Raw genomic sequence first — 22,217 nt, forward strand, 5'->3', positions numbered from 1 at the left:
TCTCTCAGCCTCAGAGGAAGGCAAAGGCAAATGCTCTCTGGACAAATCTTGACAAGAAAACCCCATGATAGGTTTGCTTTAGGGACACCATAAGTTGGAAAGGCTAAATATCTTGCAAAACTACAAATCCCATAATTCTGTAGCATTGAGCCATGGCTATTAAAGCGGTTTCAAACTGCAGCATTTCTGCAGTATAGATGCAGCCTGTGACAATCTTGGAGCTCAGCAGACAGTTTTTACAAAAGTAAATGGAAGCCCCGCTGTCCTCACAGCCAGCTCCAAAGACAGGCTGAACACCCTCAGGCTGCCTGCACCACACAGGGTCAAGCTGCACTGCTTGGCTATGTTTTTTATCCATCTCCCCCCCACCCCCCAGTGCATGAATACACTGCCTGTGCCTGCTAATAACCTCCTTCCTCCTGCCCAGATGCTATCCCATTGGATACTCCATGTGATCGACCACATAACTGCATGTGCAATACACCATCTGTAATAATAATAATAATAAAAATTTATTTCTATACCACCCTTCTAAAAATCAGGGCGGTGTACAACAAGAAAATCCATACAATTAAACATATTAAAATACATTAAAACATTGCAATAAAAACAAGTGCAATGTACAGTGCATTGGTGCACACAGTGACACACTGGCAAAGCATAATCATGGAGGGCCCCCCCATGCCCCCCATTTGTGTATGTTGGAATTACATCCGTTGCATTATTGATGACTTGCAGTGTTTGTTGTACTTTCTTGTGTTTTTGCTTTCTTGCATTCTTGCACTTGAGCTGTGCTGCTTATATGCATGTGTGATGATGCACGTTTGCAGTGTTGATGCAGAGTTTGAGAGCTTCGTTTTGCTTCAGTTTTTAGCCCTGGCATGTGGCTTCATGTTGGTTTTCACCCAGTTTCACATTGTACATTATCTAAACAGCTTGGCTTCAAGTCAGTTTGAAGCCGCTTTATTTGGCAGTGCGAACAACCCCCTTGTTAAGTCACGTAGGCATTCCCCATATTGCACTTGTGAGAATATGCACATGAGAGGACGGTTTAAAGAGAACCCTGGAATGTAGCCTTTTCTGTAAATGCCTGCAATTTGTAAACTGAAATGTGGGAGATTCTCCACACTTCAGTAAGGATTTGAGACTGATAGACAGTGGCTTAACAATTCTCTAATAAAAATTTGAAAAAAATATTGAGTACTTGGATCTTTTTTGGTAAAATATCCAATTACTAATACAGCTGTACTCACTGGCTTAAATTATGTGTAGTAGACCTAGAGACAGCATGGTTTAGTGGTCTGAGAGTTGGACTGTGACTCTCAGGATTGGTAATCGCACTTGGCCATGGAAACCCACTGGGGGTGCTTCTCAAGTCACACTCTCTCAGCCTCAGAGGAAGACAAAGGTAAACCCACTCTGAACAAATCTTGCCTAGAAACTCTCATATTTTCACTTTGTACTCACCATAAGTTAGAAACAACTTGAAGGTGAACAATAACAACACATGTATTAAATCCATTGATTTTATTTGTACGTTGACTCACCCTTGAATAATTGATTGAAGGAATGGGTAGAACTATTCAATTTGCTGTCTTCACACTGTTAATAAAATGATTCCTACCTGACATACATAAATTTAAATAACCAGTTGACTTTGAAATTCTCAATCATACTGGAAAACATATTGTACAGTAACGAACATGAGAAAGACCATTGTCATACACACTGCATACAAATTCCCCCAATTTGGAATTTAGAAATTAAACCTAACTAATGGTAACCTTTGTATTCCCTCTAATGCTCATTATGTGCAGAGGTGAGTCCCACTCTATCACTCTTAAGTAAATCAAAATGCTTTTATCAATCCCAAAGTACATTCCACCGTTTTGTATTAACTTTTTGTCTTTACAATTTCAGTATGCTAGTTGCTAAGTAACTTAAAAGAACATAAACAGGAAGCTTGTCTAATCAAAAAAAAGTAATCAGTCACAGGGCTGGGAAGTCACCTACACCCTCAGTTTTTTCTCAGAGTAATACAAACAACAAGTTAGTGTGTGTTCCTAGTGTGTGTAGCAGATGCTGGGAGTGTTGATAGTGAGGAGAGAGTCTTAACACTTAACACAGTTATTTTCAAGTGGCTCTTAAATTGGTTAAATAGCTTCGCACTGACATCAACAGGACCAAACTGCTGTAAAACCAGGTATGTTAGCATTACAAGGGTTGAGTGCTGACAGTTGGATCACCACACAACTCAAAGCTTATCTCCGAATCCTTCATATTGAACTTTTATACTGGATGGTTTATTTTGGTCATCTTTACACACAATTTTGCTGCACAGATGTAGAAAAAAAGTATTACCATAGCATGCTTTCAACATTGCTGTTTTCAAGCACATAACAAAATGGGCATGTGCTTGATGATTCCACCAAGACAAATGAATACATTCAGATTTTTTGAAATCAACAGTTTGTGACTTCTTCCCAAATGATCCACTAATTACAATAATGTCTTGCATGTTGCTTAGCAGCATGGAGGAATAGGGATTCCTTAGCTGGGAGACTCAGGGGAGGCTGTAACCATCATTCATGCATTCCACCTTCTCACTTGACCTGATAAGACTGTAAAATCTCTTGCTTCAGGTTCCCTTAAGGAAATTGTCCAAAAACGTATAACTAGAATTATAACTAACAGTGACCTGGCAACCTATCTCCTTGGTTCACTGAAAATCAAATTTGGATGCAATGATGGTAACTTCTCTTTCTGCATCACCCGTGCTTGGAACACAGTCCAGCTTCTTTACAAACTAGTCGGTTGTCAATGAGTTTGCATTTCTAAAAAGGGTCCACAGCTCACTGCTACTAAATGGAACCCTCCAGTGATACAATTTTCTTCTACAAATCATCTGCTGGAAAGTTCCTGAAAGAACTCTTAAGGGAGAAATATACTATTGCACTTATGAGCAAGCCTGATCAGGGCAAGGTTTTTGAGGTAACATCATAACGGCATTCCATCAATGACTTCATACCTCTTGGAGACTTTACTCATTTAACTGATTGGCCATTTGTTCATCAAGTCCACCTGAATGTTGTGCCTCTTAATAGTGCTGCTAAAACTGTCAACCATGGCAAACGTTACAGTCACTGTGGCCATCCAAATTAGACACTTCCACATGTGCTCTGTAGCTTTTCCCCCACCCACCTGCCTGAAAACATTGGTATGACACAGTGTGAACTGACCAAAGCTATCTGAGCTTCAATTTACACTATTTCTCTTAACTGAACTGTGCCTGGGACAGATTGGATTAGATTGTTTACATGGCAATTCACCATTTTCTCTTAGTTTACAAAAATGAGGACAGATGAGAGAAGAAAAGCAAATGACTTCTAAAAATGGAAGAGAGCCAGACAGTCAGCCTAACAGTTTGTCACTTTCAATTCCCTGGAAGTAGTCATCATGGACAAAGACCACAAGAAGACTGTGGCCATCTCTACCCTTATGAAAAGAGGAAGCCAGCCATGGGGGAGGCTAGAGAACATAAACATCAGAAATATGCCCCTCTGGCTGATGTACTGAGACAAAGGCGATATGAGGTCTCTGTCCACATGCTACTTGTTGGAGTCCTGGGTACCTGGGAACTAGCAAATGAGCCTGTGTTGAGAGTTTGTGGGGTGGGAAAGCACTATTCAAAACTCATGCAGAAACTAATGATGTCAGATACCATTAGATGGTTTGGGACATTTACATTGAGTGCATCTTGGGCCACCGTCAGTACAAGAAGTCAGTTACTGTTGCTGGAGAGAGAGAGAGAGCCATGACAGGTTGTGCGTAATTTCTTTCTTTTTCCTTTATTTTTATCTTTATGGTATGCAATTGTTTGGATATAGTAGTGGTCACTGTTTGTGATCTAAAAGTAAAAAAAAGTCTTCTAAGTATGCTGTATATAATTTTAAATATGTTTTAATAATTTCATACAATCATAGCGTTGGAAGAGACCACTAGGGCCATCCAGTCCAACCCCCTGCCATGCAGGAATACACAATCAAAGCATGCCTCACACATGGCCTATGTTTAAAGACCTCCAAAGAAGGAGACTTCACCACTCTCTGAGGGAGTGTGTTCCTCTGTCGAACAGCTCTTATGGTCAGGAAGTTCTTCCTAAAGTTTAGGTGAAATCTCTTTTCCTGTAGTTTGCATCAATTGCTCCGTTTCCCAGTCTTTGGAGCAGCAGAAAACAAGCTTTCTCCATCCTCAATATGGCATCCCTTCAAATATTTAAATGGGGCTATCATATCACCACTTAACCTTCTCTTCTCCAGGCTAAACATATCCAACTCCCTAAGTCGCTCTTCATAGGGCATGGTTTCCAGACCTTTCACCATTTCACCTCTTCTGGACATGCTTCAGCTTCTCAACATCCTTTTTGAATTGTGATGCCCAGAACTGGAGGTGAGGTCTGGCCAAAGGAGAACAGAGTGACACTATTACTTCCCTTGAACTAGACACTATAGGTCTATTGATGCACCCTAGAATGGCATTGGCTTTTTTAGCTGTTGCACCACACTGTTGACGCATACATCCAAATGCATCTGTGGAAGTAGATTTAAGTCTACAAAAGCTCATGCTTTCAACTTTCTTTAGTTAGTCTCAAAGGTGCTACAGGATTTCTCTACATACTGATTCTACAGACTAACATGGCTATATCTTTGAATTCTACTGTTGACTCATGTTCAACTTGTGGTTTACTAGGACTCCTAGATCCCCTTCACTTGTACCATTGTCAAGCCAGATGTCCTCCATCCTATTATTTGGATTCAGTATGTATTATTTATTCTTCCTATGTTAAAATGTATTTTAAAATATTCTCTCATAAAAGGTTTAATCTGTAAAAAAAAGTCTGGTTGGGGTAAATACTCCCCACTCCTGATGTGGTATCACTGTCAATGGATAGAACAATATTTTCCAGCGATGAGGGCAGAGCCATCCTTAATGAGGGTTGGCTCCCCCTATTTGCTCCAATCAGGCAGGACTTTGACTCTGGGCATCAGCATTGGGAGCCATGACCCCGCTTAGTTGCCCAGTCTAGTTCCTGCCTTCGCTCCATCAGGTCGCTTTTCAAGCTCTCTCCTCTTCTTCTCGGAAAAAAAACCCTTCCTTCTCTCTCTCTTTACTGCGGGGCAGACTAGAATGGAGGACCTAGATAGCCCCAGAATGTCCGGCGAGTCTGGACATGCTCAGAGGGCCTCCACTGAACGATGGGAGATGGCCCAAGTCACCGAGCTGCGGCACAGAGGCTGCTTGGCGCAGCTGGAGGAGGGATATCCCTTATCTCTGGGCTTCCCCGCACCCAGCCGCTGCGACCTGTCCCGAGATCGGGAACGGCTGCTATGGAGGACAGACCCAGGAGTGTGAGTAGCGCCACACCAAGCGGTCCTCCTCCCCAAATGCTCCCCCCAGAACTATCAGTTCTGCTCTCCTTAATTGCTATGCAGGTGGTGGCCATTTCCTCTCCTGCCTCCCTCCTTCAGCCCAAGATTCGAAGACAGATGGCCATAACCACCCCATCCCTAGGGCCAGAGAGTCATCCTCCTCTCCTCCCCTATCCTGCTCTTCCAGGGATGCCATCCCCGAATCAGAGAGGGACAGATTTGCGCCAAAAACCTCCTTGGCACGCAAACACAAAAAGGGAGGGGGATTTTGCCCTCTTCTTCCCTATCTATATCCAAACATAAGAGAAGGCCGCCATCTAGTGGCAAGTCATCTAAGGCCAAAAAACCTAAAATGCATCTAGCTAGATCTTCTGATGATGACAATTTGTCCAGATCTCAATCCATGTCTGCCTCTGAATCAGAGGAAAGAGAGTGGTCTGATGAAGATGAAGACCCAGCTGAGGCTTATTCTTCTGCCAGGCTTTTTTCTGCTGATGATTTCCCTATCTTATTAAAGAAGGCAATCAGAGCCCTTGAACTTGACTCTAAACCACAGCTTACACAACAAGATGACACTGATCTGCCCAAAGGCAAGGGCGACTCTTTTCCTAAACCTTCACCTTCCATTGACGAGGTTCCATTCCCAGCCGACTTCATGAGAGTTATTAAAGATGAATGGTCCAAACCAGCTACAGTCAGACCTAACCCTAGTTCTGTCAAAAAGTTTTATTCTCTCCCCCAAACTGTAATGTCCAAATTACAGATCCTGCTGGTGGATGCTCCGGTTTCCTCTCTGGTCACATCTGCCATTTACTCTAAAGATGGTGAAGACTCACTCAAATTACCTGAAGACAAAAGGGCCAACTCTGCCCTCAAAAGGTGTTTTGAGGCGTCCTCCACAGTTATAAGGGCTGCCTCATCCACCTCTATCCTCACCAGGGCGGCTCATCTATGGGCCAAAGATCTCATGCTAGAAGTCCCTAAGGGCAATATCAGACTCCGTCAAGGAACCAACAAATTGCTCAAGGTCCTAGCCTTTGCCACCGACTCCTCCCTCAATATCATTCAATTCAGCTCACGTGCCCAGGCAGCCTCAATTCCGGTCAGAAGACACTTTTGGTTTAAAAACTGGCAAGTAGATGCACGCTCTAAACAAAATCTGATACTGGCTCCATTTGGAGGAACCAAACTGTTTGGTGAAGCCCTAGACCGTCTTCTTATTGAGACTAAAGATAAGAAAAAAGCTCTCCCCTCGCCAAGACGACAGGAAATCCTCCTGCCAGCAACAGCAGTCCTTTCGTTCCCCCCAGTCCTCATACAATTCATCTCGGGGGAGAGGTGGCAGAGGTGGCGGACGACAGTGGTCCAACAGAAAGTCTTCCTCACGACAATACAACAACAGTTCCTTTCCTAAATCAAACAACTCCGGTCAGTCCAACAACAGCAATTCCGGAAAACAGCGAAATTCATCAGCATGACTCTCCAGTCTCCAGAGTGGGGGGCCGGCTGCAACATTTTATTCAGACTTGGTCCACAACTACTTCAGACAAATGGGTGCTATCTACTCTATCCTTGGGATATCAGACAGACTTCACTCATACTCCAAGGGATCATTTCATTGTCTCCCCCAAATCTCAAAGACCTCACAAACATCAGCTGATGCTAGAGGCTATCGACCACCTGCTACAGATTGGGGCAGTCGAACCCATTCCCTTCATCAAGGGGTTCTTACTCCATCATTTTCCTAGTCCCCAAAAGGGACAAATCATGGAGATCAGTCATCGACTTGAAAAGAGTCAACAGACATGTCCCAAAACAACACTTTCGGATGGAAACACTCAAGATTATTCTAGAGTCACTCCGTCCAGGTGACTACTTAGCTTCTTTGGATTTGAGGGAAGCTTATTTGCATATCCTGGTTCACAGGGCTCACCAAAGATTCCTTCGCTTCTGCTACTACAAAAGACACTTGCAATACAGGGCTCTCCCATTCGGCCTCTCATCAGCCCCGAGGGTATTTACCAAAATCATGATAGCTCTAGTTGCACACTGGAGAATTCAAGGTCTACGGGTGTTTCCCTACTTAGACGACCTTCTGATCGCCTCATCTTCCCTATCACAGGGAATAAAAGATGTCAATGTCATTCTCTCATCACTTCAACACCATGGTTTTCTGGTAAATCTTGGGAAGAGCCACCTCACTCCTTCACAACGCATCCAACATTTAGGAGTGATTATAGATACCCGAAACAGCCTGACATCACTACCTCCAAAAAGGATCAAAACAATCCAAGATACGATCACGATGATATTAAAAAAAAACGTCAGCAAATATTTTCCTACTCACAAGATTTCAGGACCTCATGATAGCAGCCTCATAGTGCATCCCCTGGGCCCGATTTCACTCCCGCTTGCTACAGTGGCTGATTCTACCTCACCAGGAATCAATCACACACTGGATAAACAGATTCATCTTCCTCATAAGGTCAAATTATTCCTACAATGGTGGAATTCCCACTCCATACTATGGGGACGCCCAATCCAGCCAAACCCCCCCCCCCCCCCGATCTTAATAACAACCGATGCCAGCCTGAGAGGTTTGGGGGCCACCCTAAACAACCTGTATGCACAGGGACATTCGAACCCAAACGAAAGGACTGACAGCATAAATTGGCATGAACTAAGGGCAGTAAGACATGCACCTCTAGCATTCTCCCGACACATAAAAAACAAAGTGGTACTAGTACACACCGACAACATAACAACAAAGGCACACATAAACAGAGAGGGGGGGCAGATGGGCATCCCTAATGCAAGAGTCATCGATCCTACTTCAGTGGTCAGAAACCAATCTTCTCTCCCTCAGAGCGGAACACATAAAGGGAGACCTAAACATAAAGGCCAACTGGCTGAGCAGGTCAGACATAAATCAAGCAGAATGACACCTCCATCCAGAGACCTTTCTCCTGATAACACAGAGGTTCGGCACTCCCCTAGTCGACCTGTTCGCAATTCCAGTGAACAACCAGGTCCCTCGATTCTTTTCATGGTTCGTGACTCAGGACGCGGAACAAATAGATGCCCTACAAACACCTTGGCCCCAGGGCCTCCTGTATGCATTCCCTCCAACAGCAATGATATCTTGATGCCTCCAAAAGCTAAGAAGCGAAAGATCAACAATCATCTTGATAGCTCCAGACTGGCCAAGACAGGTGTGGTTTTCAGAAATATCAAATCTGGCTCAAGACTGCCTACGCCTTCCAATCCACAAAGACCTGCTGACTCAAGGTCAAGTCTCTTATCCAGACCTGGAATGGTTAAACCTTCACACATGGAAATTGAGAGGCGATTACTAATTAAAGACAGATTGCTTCCTTGAGTCGCCAATACCATCATTCAATCAAGAAGGCCGTCTACTCAGAGAATTTACGAATACTCCTATTGATCCTTCTACAGTTGGTGTACATCTAATCAAACCTCCTCTACTTCGGTTTCAACCAGCACATTACTGTTATACCTCCAAGATGGTCTCGACAAGAGTCTCAGGCCTAATACCCTAAAGAGACAGATTTCCGCCATCACGTCAGCACTTCCGGCGAAGTTGGCTTTCAAACTATCTAACCACCATTATGTTAAAAGATTCCTGAGAGCAGCCTCACTCATCAAACCACCCACGATCCACAGATAACCCTAACTGGGACTTACACATTGTTCTCCAGGCTCTAACTAAGCCACCCTTTGAACCACTAGACAAAACAGACCTCAAGTTCCTCATTTGGAAAACCCTTTTCCTTACAGCTATCACTTCAGCACGTAGCGTGTCTGAATTAGGAGCACTTTCAACCAGAAGTGAACTATGCATATTCAGAAAAGACTCGGTTCTACTCCGACTAGATCAGACCTTTATGACTAAGGTCAACTCCACATTCCATAGATCACAGGAGATTGTCTTGCCGACATTTGTTCCAGATCCCAAAAAGGAAATTGAAAAACATGGCACACCCTAGCTGTCAGATGTGCCCTCCTCATTTATATCAAGCGTACTTGCACAACTCGCAAATCAGATTGTCTGTTTGTGTCTTTCAGCTCAAATTACTTGGGGAAAGGGGTCTCATCCTCCACCCTGTCCAGATGGATCCGGTCCTGTATAGCTAGATGTTATTCAACATCCGGAGTCACACTCCAGGAAAAGGTCACTGCACACTCTACTCGCAGTGCCGCTACTTCTGCTGCCTTAGCTACTAATGCTCCCTTATCTGATATTTGTAGGGCGGCCACATGGTCATCCCCTTCCACATTTATCCGCTATTACCAAATCGATGCCTTCCAATTGGCTGAGGTGTCCTTCGGGAGGCGGATTCTTCAGTCCATATTATAGGCTCTGATTACCTCAGTTCCCCGCCCATTGGAGAGCTTTGGTATATCCCTCATTAAGGATGTCTCCACCCTCATCACTGAAAACAGACATCTCACAAGGTAAGCCAATGTTTGTATTCCAAGCACTGCCTTTTGAAATTGACCAGCCAGGTGCAAGTGGAACCACTGCAATACAATGTGAATGAACAGAAGTTTCATTTGGATCTCTTGATAGATATCTGTAGGATATTTTGGCTCTCAAGAGACTCAAGATTGCTGATTCACAGTTCTTTCACAACAGCAATGCTGCTGCTTTAACCACTGAAGTGCCCTAAATTAGACAAAAGAAATGAAGATGTCATCAGCAAATTGGTATGTCACAACCCACACCCTCTCTCAGCAGTTTGGAAGCACACTGGATAAAACAGAACCCTATACAGTAAAGGCTGAAAAACCTTTGTATCAAGGACTGTGTAGATGTATATTGTTCAATCATAGTACTCAAAATTGAATTCTTTAATACTAAGAGTAATTCTTTTTTAACAAGGGCTGGCTGGTGGACCTTGGAGCTCTGGTAAAAACAAAATAAATCCCACAATCCTGAAATTTGTTCATCTCCACAATGCAGTGCCTCCAAACCTCAATACAGACAGCCTATCCAGAAGGATTCCATGGACGTTGAAGTTATGTCAGTCTCAAAATAATTTGTGAAGCTATTGAAAGCTACCAAACCCTGCACTCCCACAGCAGAGAACTTTGCTGATGCCTCTTTTGTGCTCCAGAAGTAATTAGATTTTATTGTCAATTGGTGCAATAGTACAATTAACCTGTCAACCTGCTTCAAACTTCCTCCCCTGGGGAAACCATTCCACATCAACTTTATGGAGAATCTGTATATGTTGAAATGGCTTCTGGGCTGTTCCAGGGTGATTAGTTAGCAGTGCATATATATTGTTTCTGCCAGGTTGTTGGGCCAACTGTTGCTTTGTGTGAAGTGGCAGCATACTGTACAATATATACAATGTTTCCCTCTGGATGCATTATATAAACCTTGGCAACGATGTGCAGTCACTTCCTCAGGCTGCACTTTGGCTATTATCAGTCTCCTCATGAAGAAGCCACATTTGAAGTAGTCATCTTGAGTCCTGGTTTCAAAAGTAAGGTGGGATATAAATAAAGTTAAAAACAAGTTAATTATAAATCACAGTGAGTTATGACTGCCAGAACAGGGAAGTGGTCTCTGGTCTCTGAGATGTGAAACACATCTCAGGATGAGCAACATTGGAGGAGGAAAAAGTTTCGTTTTTGCCTATGAGAAGGCTGTAAAGGCTGGACATGCATCTCCAACCATTCTCAGCTAGCACCAGTACTTATTGGCTCATCACCAAAGAACTGATACATGTGTTGTGACTGCATGCATATAAATACACCAAAATGCAAGGAATGAGAGGAGAGGACTGGTGAAAGAAAAGGAGGTATACATGTTCTTGGGTCTATTATGCTATTTGGAGCAAGCAAGGAGTGCTGTCCCCAGGTGACAATGCATACGTCTATTTTTTTACCCAAGTTCTGGCAGCACTATAGGTTTTTGTCATTACGTCCTCTAAGGCTGAGAGACTGTAAGTCGTGCAAGATCAGTGAGTTTCCATGACCAAGTGGGAATTCAAACCCTGGTCTCCCAGAGTCCTAGTCCCCATTCCCACTGGCTTATAATGCAGATCAGGATGCGAATCATGGGTGCATTTTTCCATTTGAGCACGCATTCGATCTGCGTTGCTCCGATATCATTCCCATTGGAATTCAAATCTGAATCAATTTATCCTGAAAAACCCAAATTATTGGTCGATAAACCAATTTTAAAAAATAGAGGCTTTTTAGCAAGTTTTCTTGTGCCTCCCGATTCTGATTCGCGGCATACGAATGGGAATGAAAGGGGGTCTGATTCAGGAAGTTGGGGATGGGAGGAGCAGTGCTCAAGGGGCTGGCCTGGGGGTGTCACCCGCTTGTTCTCTTTCCTGCATTGCCGGCACCATTTTCTTCCATTCGCATAGCCTTTCCCCTGGTGGATTGGGAAGCAGGCTAAGGCAGTTGCACTATATTGACCTCCAAATGCAGTAAACACATTACTCCCCTTGCAACCTCCCCCCCCCCCGCCCCACATTCATAGACCGATGTGTGAAGAGACCCATTGAACACTATTTTAAATTATTATTTTTTATTTTTTTCGCCTCTGCCTGAGTGCCTGAGCAGCAGATGGGCTTTGCAGTACATGCCTGCTTGATCGCCCCCCAGACAGCCCAGGGAGCAATGGGAGAGGCAAAGGAATTGGGGGCAAATAGAGGCTCCTCTTCTCTCTTTCCCAGAGGGAGTCTGGGGAGATACACAGAAGAGCCTGAATGCAAAGGGGTTTAGGGCGAATAGAGGTGCCTCTTCTCTCTTCCAGAGGGAGTCTGGGGAGCCAAAGAAGAGCCTGGGATGCAAAGGGGTTTAGGGTGAATAGAAGCTCCTTCTCTCTTTCCCAGACAGACTATTCTTCCTTTCCTGGAAGGGAAAAGTGCCTAAGCGACTGATTGGCTGTGACGTCAAGCGCTTAAGCGCTTGATTGATAGCCGATTTTTAAAAAAAGAGGTTCCAGGAGGGCAATGGGAACGGGGAGCAAAATAACCTGCTTCAAATTACCACAGGGATCATACCAATGGAAACTAAAACAGGTAAAAAAAACCTGGGTCTGTTTCCACCCGTTTTTAATGGGAACGATGGGTCAGATTCGAGTTAGAATCCGAGTCAGAATCCGAGTCAGAATCGCGGCGAAATAAGTCACTTTTTTGCCCAGTGGGAATGGGGCCCTAGTCCAACTCTCACATCACCATACCATGCTGGCTGTACAGTACAGTATCGGTGGGGGTGGAGTCCTCCCTGTGGATTGACACCAAGCCTTCCACAAGCCTCAAGGGTACCAATTCTCCAGTTCTGGTGGTCTCAGCTCCAGGCAAGAGGAAGTAGTGTGATCAAAGTTCCAGCTCAGCTAATAGGACAGGTTTCTAAAATGTACAAGGTGTGATCGATTTGTTGCTCCAACTCGCAAAGACTCTGTGGTTCTTCCTCCTTCCCTCCTAGTTGTGGTGGTGCCAGGACTCACCCTGTGCCCTGCTCTGAATCCACCTTCTGGCTAGAAGCAAGTAGACTAAATTAATTATTCCTTCTCCAATCCCCCCAAGCAGGTGAACAACTGCAGATGGTACTCGTGTGTGTGTGGTTTGCCTTCAAGTCATTTTCTGAGCCTATCATGGGGTTTTCTTGGCAAGTTTTGTTCAGAGGTGGTTTGACATTGCCTTCCTCTGAGGCTGAGAGCATGTGATTTGCCTAAGGTCACCCAGTAGGTTTCATGGCCGAGCTAGGAATTGAATCATGGTCTCCAGAGTTGCAGTCACACGCAAACCACTACCCCACACTGGACCTGGGTCTTGGGGTTTGGGCTCTAAAAACTCAGGCTGGGGATGATCCTAAATTGGCAACCCTATTTAATAGGCCTTATATTAATACTAAAATATGTACTGATAAAACAGTTATGTAAAATCAGCAAATTACTTTTTTTTAATGTAAAGGCCCTTCATAATCTGAGACTTTAAAATGTAGTTTACTTAGCTTGAGTGTAAATCTAGCACTAATCTTATTTTTTTAGAAATATATTGCAAACTGGTGTTATTCTGTTCAAGTGATTTTCTGCATATGTTAATTTCCCCCCCACATTATCAATGAAGTTTTAGTCCAAGAAAAAAAAAACCTTGGGAGTTTATCAGACAAGGGGAATTGGAAGTATAATCCGATGGTAATCTGAACGCAAACATGGCGTTTAACGTTATTGCGTGATAACCTACTACACACAAATTCGCTCAATGGGAAGTCAGTCCTAACTCAATCATGTGGTTTCACATTATTGCGTGATTTACTGCCACGCAAATTCGGGCAATGGCATGCTATTTTTGGGTAATGGGGATCCAGTTCGAATGCAATGCGTATTCACTTAATTGCACAAAACTAGCGACTTTAAGTGAATGCGTTCTGGCCCCACTTTCTTTTCATTTGAATTTAAGAGAAATTCCTCCCGTTTGATAAACTCTTTGGAAATTTTATTTCTTGCTGTCTTTGTATCTATAACTCATTCTCTCTTAATCTCCTCTAAAGAGATAGATAAGAATCTCAGCTCATCCATGACTATATATCTGTATGCTGTGAATACATAGCTTCAAAATCTAAAATTGCTTTTTTAAAAGGAAGCAAGCATTCTTTTAAAAGAATTATTTAAAAGGCAGGTCTTGGAATGGGGGTCCATACAAAACAAAATTTTCGGTGCAATTCCTGCACACTTGGCCTATAAATACCTTATTGTGACTTCAGCAACATGACTTCTGCAATACAGCCAGCCTTCTTTATCCACAGATTTTTTATCTACAGATTCAAACATCCATGGCTTGAAAATAATTTAAAAATAAATATATTCCAAAAAACAAAGCTTGATTTTGCCATTTTATATGAGACACCATCATACTATGCCATTGTATTTAATGGGATTTGAGCATCCATGGATTCTGGTATCCATGGGGGGGGGGGGGGTCCTGGAACCAAACCCCAGCACATACCTTGTTTACTTCCTTTGCTTCTTTATCTCTAGATTTTTAAAGCAACCCCTCTGCCCTAATTTCTAGAATTGGGGGTAATGCCAGAATGAAACCTGGAATGGGCTCCTTTTTCTTTAATGGAGGTGTAGAAGAGAACATTTCAGCAGGTGTTGCAGGTTACCTGGTCCTTTGACAAGCAGCAGCTGCTGAAATTTCTCTCATATTAGGAATTTCAGCAGGAATTTCTAGCCATTAAAGGTCCAGGCACCCTCTCCAGTTTTCACTCTGGCAATCCCTTTTGTCATTCAGTTTTGAAAAATATGCATTTGCTGGGACCATTTGTGGGTTCAGATGGCTTTTTTCTCCTTCCTATCCTGTATTTATAACACTTGTGTATGACACATACAGTTCAGGCAGGTGTTTTCAGTGTTTGCCATGAAATCTCCCGGAGGCTTGGAGGGATCTGGTTTTGTCCGGTCATCTTGTCAGTGAGGTCAAGGGGCTGTCTTTCTCCAGTCCCCCATGCCTTGTGTGTGGTAATTTTCAGAGAGACAGCCGCGTGAGAGTCTGCAAGTTGTCTAACCAGTTTTTGTAGGGGTGGCAGAAAGAGCACTTCCTCTTTCCTTGGGAGTGTGATCTGAATTCCTTCGCTGTTATGTCTGTTGTCTCAGTCTGCCTTCCTAAGATCCTAGCCGTTAGATGAACTGGCTGTGCCATTTCCAGTCGGAATACCCTTGCTGGAGAAGTTGGAGAAGTTGACCATGTTAGAATGTTACCTGTATTTAGCCCTGTTGGGACTCAGCAGCATTGAGAAACAAGTGCTAACACTGGGTGAGTTGTTTGGTTTAAGTTTGGTTTGGTTTTCTGGCGGTTTAGAAAGCCGTCCTGAGTTACACAAGCAGCATGATGATGCTCAAAGTAGCAGATGAACCTAAGTACCCTTGCATGGAAGAGAGCTCAGGAAGTTCAAATGAGGGCATTAAAAATTTAGATGGAAATGTCAGCCTCCCTGCGTATGGATCAGCCATTTACAGTGAAATTTTAAACATGTCTACTTAGAAGCAAGTTTCATTGAGTTCAGAGAGATTTACTATGAAGTAGGTGGCAGCTTTAGGATTTCTCAATCCAATTTTAAAACTGAAATTGTCATAGCTAAAAATACACTTGTCTGTCTTTATCCATCCATCTATGGAAAGGCCATGGTGTATGCATGATGTAGGTGTCCTTTTGGCATGTGTGTGTTTTCTGTGACTTCTTTTCTCCTTTTTCTGTTTTGTTTTGTTTTGCAAAGCAATATAGGATTTCTGGGATTACTTCAACATGCTGTGTGTGGAGCTGCCTTTGAAAAGGGTTTGAAAAAGATAGCTAGTGCAAAATGCAGAGGCCAAATTGATCACAAAAAACAGAAGTTTGGTACTTGTTCTGGTCTGCCAGTACACTTCAGTTCTTAATTCAAAATGCTAGTTTCAACGTGCAAATAAGACTTGAAATCCCCAATACTGTCTATTCCATTATAGATCTGCCCAGGATCAGTGTCTGTGGCCTTCCAACAAGGAAGGTTTGGGAGGGTGATGATGAGGAAGTGGGCTTTTTCATTTATGGCTCCTTATCTGTAGAATGATCTCCTGTGTCAGACCTGAGTGATCCAAATATTATCATCTTTTTGGCACCAGGTGAAGAGATTTCTCTGCTCCAATGGGTTGTGATTCTCTAGTGTGTAAATAATGGCCTCAAGTCAATTGATTATCCCTTTGATAATACCCAATTTGTTTGAGGGTGGGGGTGACTTTTATTCACATCCGTTTTCCTGTCAATGGCTAAGATAAAATTCAGTGCTCTTTTCTTAACAAAGGAGACTGTAGCAACACAAAGGACAAAGGCAACTTGTATCTCAAGAGGAGCATCTCATTTTGTCTTTTTGCTCATGGAAACCTTTTTTTTTAAAAAAAATCATTTCATAGGGTACTCACATGGTTGGAAAGAGGAGGGATCTGGTTATATGAATTTCCTTCCAGTACCACTTGAACTGAGAATAGCCACATCTTGACAAAATGCTGGCTTTTGACTAACATCATCATGTTTTTTTCCCTCCTGTATGAGTTTTAACACCTTTCTTGATAAAGCAGCCAGTGGAGCATCGAAAGCTTGCAACATGTATTATGTGCATTTTGGTTGGCCCAAAATGGTATCACTGTTTTCTGAATTTTGGATATTATTGTACTTAACCTGGAGAAGAGAAAGTTAAGAGGTGATATGATAGCCCTGTTTAAATACGTGAAAGGATGTCATACTGAGGAGGGAGCTGACTTGTTTTCAGCTGCTCCAGAGAACAGGACCCGGAACAATGGATGCAAGCTACAAGAAAAGAGATTCCACCTCAACATTAGGAAGAACTTCCTGACAGTAAGAGCTGTTCAACAGTGGAACACACTCCCTCGGAGTATAGTGGAGTCTCCTTCCTTGGAGGTCTTTAAGCAGAGGCTGGATGGCCATCTGTTGGGGATGCTTTGATTGAGAGTTCCTGCATGGCAGGGGGTTGGACTGGAAGGCCCTTGCGATCTCTTCCAGTTCTATGATTCTATGATTCTATGTCCAACATGGCTACCCCTGGATCTGCTTTTTGAAAATAGGGTCTGTTCAGTGACTCTCTAATTCTGCTGTAAGACGGTGTACAGACAGGCACTTTATGCTGGCCTGCACCCGAACTAGGGCTGTGGCAGGGCTGAGTGTTCACATGTTCAGAGCCCTACTTTCATTGCCCAGCCACCATCATGACGTGTATCTGTCCAGCCGGTGCACGGCATGATGATGTCCCAAACGGCGCTGCGCGTAAGAGACATCATAACGCTATGCTGGGGTGCTTATGGCGCCCCTTCTATAGTGCAAATAGGAGCCTCGTTTCACAGCTCCTTTTTACACTGGGTTGGGGGCGTGGCATGCAGTTGCCGTGTCCCCGACCCAGTACTTCCAGGAGCGGCATAGAGTTGCCCCTTACCAGGCTATCTGTACAGTCCCTAAATCTAGCTGGTCCCTGAAGAGTGTAGAAGAACCATTAGTCAGCCAGTGCTGGAGGAACTTATTTTAAAATACGGAGACATTTTGGTAATTTCTTAGGCTATTGCCGCACTGCAGAATTAATGCTATTTGATACTGCTTTAACTGTCATAGGTCTATGTTATGGAATCCTGGGATTTGTAGTTTGTTGTGGCACCAGAGCTCTCTGGTGCAAGAATGCAGGAATGGGCAATCTGTGGTCTTTCATCTGCTTTTGGACTCCAGCTCCCATCATCCGTCACCATAGGCTAGGTTTGGGCTCCCAATATGCACCATAATTTGAGCCAGTACGGACTGCCATTTGCTACTCTGCTCTGGCCCCAACAGGCCCCAACAGGTTTTCTATTGAATTTGCCTTTAGGGAAATCCATTACTCTAATATTTTGGAGGTCAGTTTGGAACAAAAATGTGAGACGTTTGGTTCATTTTTAACAGTTATTTGCTCAGTGGGAGTCTTTTTGTTTGAACATGGATGAGAAGGCTTTATACGGTACTGTAAAACTGAAAGAATTCTCTTGTTAAATGCGTGATATTTTAGTAACAACAGAGGTCGCTAAGTTAGACCTGTCATTAATGGAGAATGTTCCCTCTATTTTGGCTGTTCAGGCTTGTGAGAGCCACTGCTCTTGTAGCCAAACTGGAACCAGCTAGGAGAAACAATGTGCTATCAACGGACTACCCACTTTGTAGAAGGAGATATTAGTAGGCACCATCTGTGGAACCACAATTTTTTTTAAAAAATGTTTAGGGAATGAAAGCATAGAATGGGAGAGAAATCCTCCCAAACATTGCAGGAGAGCTGCATAGGTGCTGGAGGGTGACAAGAGAATATTGGGACGGGAAAATTAAATGGAGTGGCTGGAATCCTGAGGAGCAGCACTGAATGCCACAAGCTAAAATGTTTTGGTTGGCTTTATAAATTTTATAGTTAAATCAGAATGTGCTGGGTTTATACTGAGTGAGGATCATGGGGTTTTCCAAATGTCCGACTCGGGTTTTTAGTTTGAGACTATCCCAGGTCATAACTTGAGGCTTTGTGATGTCAGGGGGGATAGCCCTTGTGATGTCAGGGGGGATAGCACTGTTGATGTCATCAACCATGATACATTAAGCATCAGCTATAGTTGCACAGAAGACCTCATTCAAATTAATAAGGCCAGGTAACCAATAGGGAAAGTTGTTGTGGCTGTGTGCCTTCAAGTCATTTCCAGCTTATGCCAACCCTAAAGTGAACCTATCATGAGGTTTTCTTGGCAAGAGCTGTTTAGAGGGGGCTACCTCTGGGGCTGAGAGAGTGTGACTTGACCAAAGTCACCCAGTGTATTTCTGTGGCTGAGTGGGGAGTTGAACTCTGATCTCCAGAGCTGCAGTCTGTTGTTCAATCTACTACACCACACTGGCTCTCTAATGAGGAAAATACATGTACACATACTTTTCAAGGAAGTGCTCTTACTCTGAGCTTCCTCTGAGGAACAGAGAAGAGTGGTAAGGCCCTGAGATCTAGCACAACTATGATAGACTGCAACTCTGACTAGCTCTAACCATGACAAAAAATGCTGGAAGCTGCAATTTTACAGTGTCTAGAGCCTCTGGACAATCTGGTTTATAAGTGAAAAAGAGACAGAAAGAAAAGAATGGACAAACAGAAGAAGGAAGCCAAGCAATGCTTTAGCTAATGGCATGTTGACAATGGTATGCCATTTGCCCACTTCATCCATTGTGTGTGTGTGTGTGTGTGTGTGTGTGTGTAAGGTTCCGCAAAGCAACCCATTTCCAAGAGACTTTAGTAGACATGAATGGTTGCATTCGAACTGTTCCTCTTTATGTGAATTCCCGAAATCAGGAAGTATTAAATTGTAAAAAGATAAAAGAAACAACTCGGCCAACTCCAGGGATTTTGTGGCTGGTTGGCAAGAAAGCTCCAGATATCTCCTCTGCCCCTCTTGTGCACACAATATAGCCTGTGAAACAGTGAGCAGATGATGGATGTGGAACAGTGAACAGATGATGTTTCTTGTGAAGGCCAAGGGCTGGGCTGTTCTGGGAAGGAACTGATAATGTAGGCCCGGTACACACTGCCAGGAAGCGGTGTCCTGGTGGCGATAGTAGGGCTTGGGACCGTGCACCAACTGCACGCTCCCAAGCCCTACTACGTGTGGGTGGCAGCCTGATGGTGGCTTTAAATCCCCAGGGGCTCTGCCATCTTTACGTAAGGGATGTTCAGCGTCTGCATGTCACTGCACATCTGTTACATCACAACGAAACCCAGGTGCCACAAGAAAAACCCAGAAATACCAGGTTCTTTTTATTCCAGAGGGATGTCGTGCTGTTTGGCGGCTGCGGCGTCCCTCTGGAGTTAAAAGGCCACCGTTTTCCAGTCGGTCTGTATTGCACCATTGTTAAACCTGGAGGAGCTGCTGCTTCCCTGAAGAGAAAGGCCATCCACCTCTGCTTTTCAATTGTCACCTGAGCTCCATCTCTTCCAGGGGGAACAGATACTCCTGGATATTCACTTCCCTGTCATCCTCAGGCATGGTATAGTCACCACAGCCACCATCTTTGTTATTTTCACCTTTCAGAGAAAGGATGGATTGAATTTGATCAGAATGGGCTAAAGCAGCAGGACCACATATTTGATTCATGAGCTGTCCATTCCACCTGTCCATCCACCTCTCCACTTCCTCCTTCCTTTCCTTTATGCAGTGGCTGCTAAAATGTTGCAGTGATTTTGGAATCTCCAGTTGGTGTTGCCAGCATCTGGCTGTGACAGATGCCCTGGTACTGATAATTAGAACTGCTAGGCAGGAGTGTAGTAAGACAAAACCCAATTCCATTTAAAATACACTATTTTTCACATTCAAAATAATTGTGTGGACTAAATAACAGTAAATGTATATTGTGCAAGTCAACCTACTATAAAGACCTGAATTGTTAATAAAGTCTAATGTAACATGATTTCTCTGCAAAGTTTCTACTAAACCCTGTGTGGGGTGTGTGTGACTGATTGTTGCTCAGCTTCTGCCTTGCCAGTTTGATTACCTTGATAGAGAGGTCTAGTACTACTGCTCACATTCCCCAATAGGATGCACTTCTTCATTACCTGTATTTTATTGGCAAGCTAAGATTTTCCTTTCCCTTAGATCTCTGGGAATGATACATTATATGAAATACTGTATATGAGATTTTGTTGTCTTTTTCTCTTATAGTGAAGCTACATAGGAAATCAGTGTTAAGATGACTTGCAGAATATTTTATTGACTTGCATGTTCTCTGCCCTGGGACTTCTGGGGAAGGTTTAAGGTTATACATTCACATTAAAAATTAATAATAACTTTGCTGATATTTGATACCAGCCCTTATTGCTCAAATGTTTGAAGAAAATCCCAACTTAACTGGCAATATTTTTGTAGTTCTCTCATAGATACAAGTAACTGCTTGATGTATTTTTTTTTCAAGGAAAATTCCAGATCTTTTAGAACTGTATAAAATGAATGTGATTATGACATAAAAACTTTTCTGTATAAACTGAAAAGAAAATTTCATTTTTAGGTGAGGATGCTTACCAAATCTCCAGACATTCCACATATGAAATTGTAATTCCTCAAAAACTGATGAACAAGGAAAAGCGCGGGACACATTTTCATGAGGTTTGTTAATCTCTCAGACCACCACCCCCCACCTTTCCTGTTCTTTATATGATATCCTATTATATTTAATAATGTAAAGTATGCATTTGCTTCCTATATAAGGAAAAAGCATAGTCATTTTTGACCAAAAGTCCAGTCTGCACCCCACTACTCTGGCAATGATTAGGAGTGGGTGTGAAATAATGGTTGAACTGGCATATTGCAATCAGTAGCATTCTGCATGATATTTCCCAGCTTTACATTGTGCATGACAATAGCATATTTTAATAAGGCAGTTGCTCTTTTTGTAAAATACAGGGTTGTACATAAAAGCAATAGCCTTAACAATAAAACATGATTTATAGTATCACCCTTCGGCATACTCTTCAACATTTCACAGATGAAAACCAAGAGAAATGCAACCAAGCAAAATTGGAGTGTAGTCAAATGGCAAAAGAACACACAAACTAGAAGAGGCTGCTACAGTTTGCTTTTGCCTGAGACAAATGGGGAGGCCAAGACTTTGCCTCCCCTCTCCATCCTGATGAGTTAACTGAGTGCAAATCAGGACAGTTGAAGAGTATGCTTCAGACATGCTATTGTAACCTAAATTTTGTGGGTCTCCAAATATTGTTGGCAGTGTTGCCAATTTCTGAGGAATTCCCCGGAATCCGGGGAATTTAATTCTTTTCTTTCCAGAGATTTTGACAATATTCCGGTAAATATTGGGGAATTCCAGGAATTTTGGATTTTGGTAAAACATTCCGGGGGATATCTACAAGACTTGTTGGCAACACTGATTGTTGGGCTGCAACTCCCAACTGTCTTAACTGCAACATTTGTATGGCTTCAGGGATCTCACCCCTGCTATTAAAAGACCCATTAAATCAATGGTTGCATGGCACAGCAAAATGTGTGGTTGAATGGGTCTAACTCCAGCTGTGACTACTCTGATCAGCCATTTCTCCTACAACAGCATTTTAGCTGAATTGGCCTGCCCAGTGTTCTTTGCATAACCTTCCCAACTGCTGCATCAACACAATTCACATTGTAAAATCCCTTTCTGCCATGCCTGGCTTTTAATGCAGACAATCTATTACAACATTTAAAGCTCATTAACTGATTAACTGTTT

At 43.1% G+C, this 22,217-nt stretch overlaps 1 protein-coding gene across 2 annotated transcripts in view; it reads left to right on the top strand.

Annotated features, from left to right (window-relative positions):
- The first annotated feature begins 15,165 nt into the window (after positions 1-15,165).
- LOC149318592 (disintegrin and metalloproteinase domain-containing protein 9-like) overlaps positions 15,166-22,217 on the top strand; it is a 40,576-nt gene continuing 33,524 nt past the window's right edge. The window contains exons 1-2 of one of the 2 annotated variants that reach the window (XM_089510087.1): positions 15,166-15,235; positions 21,008-21,105. In XM_089510087.1, the coding sequence (XP_089366213.1) occupies positions 15,166-15,235; positions 21,008-21,105 (168 nt within the window). Of the gene's footprint in view, positions 15,236-21,007; positions 21,106-22,217 lie in introns of those variants that run through there. The other variant, XM_089510088.1, reaches the window with a different exon arrangement.

This window comes from Sceloporus occidentalis, unplaced genomic scaffold (genome assembly GCF_023333645.1).
Source record: "Sceloporus occidentalis isolate IW3139 unplaced genomic scaffold, rSceOcc1.0.p SCAF_2, whole genome shotgun sequence".
NCBI lineage: Eukaryota > Metazoa > Chordata > Lepidosauria > Squamata > Phrynosomatidae > Sceloporus > Sceloporus occidentalis.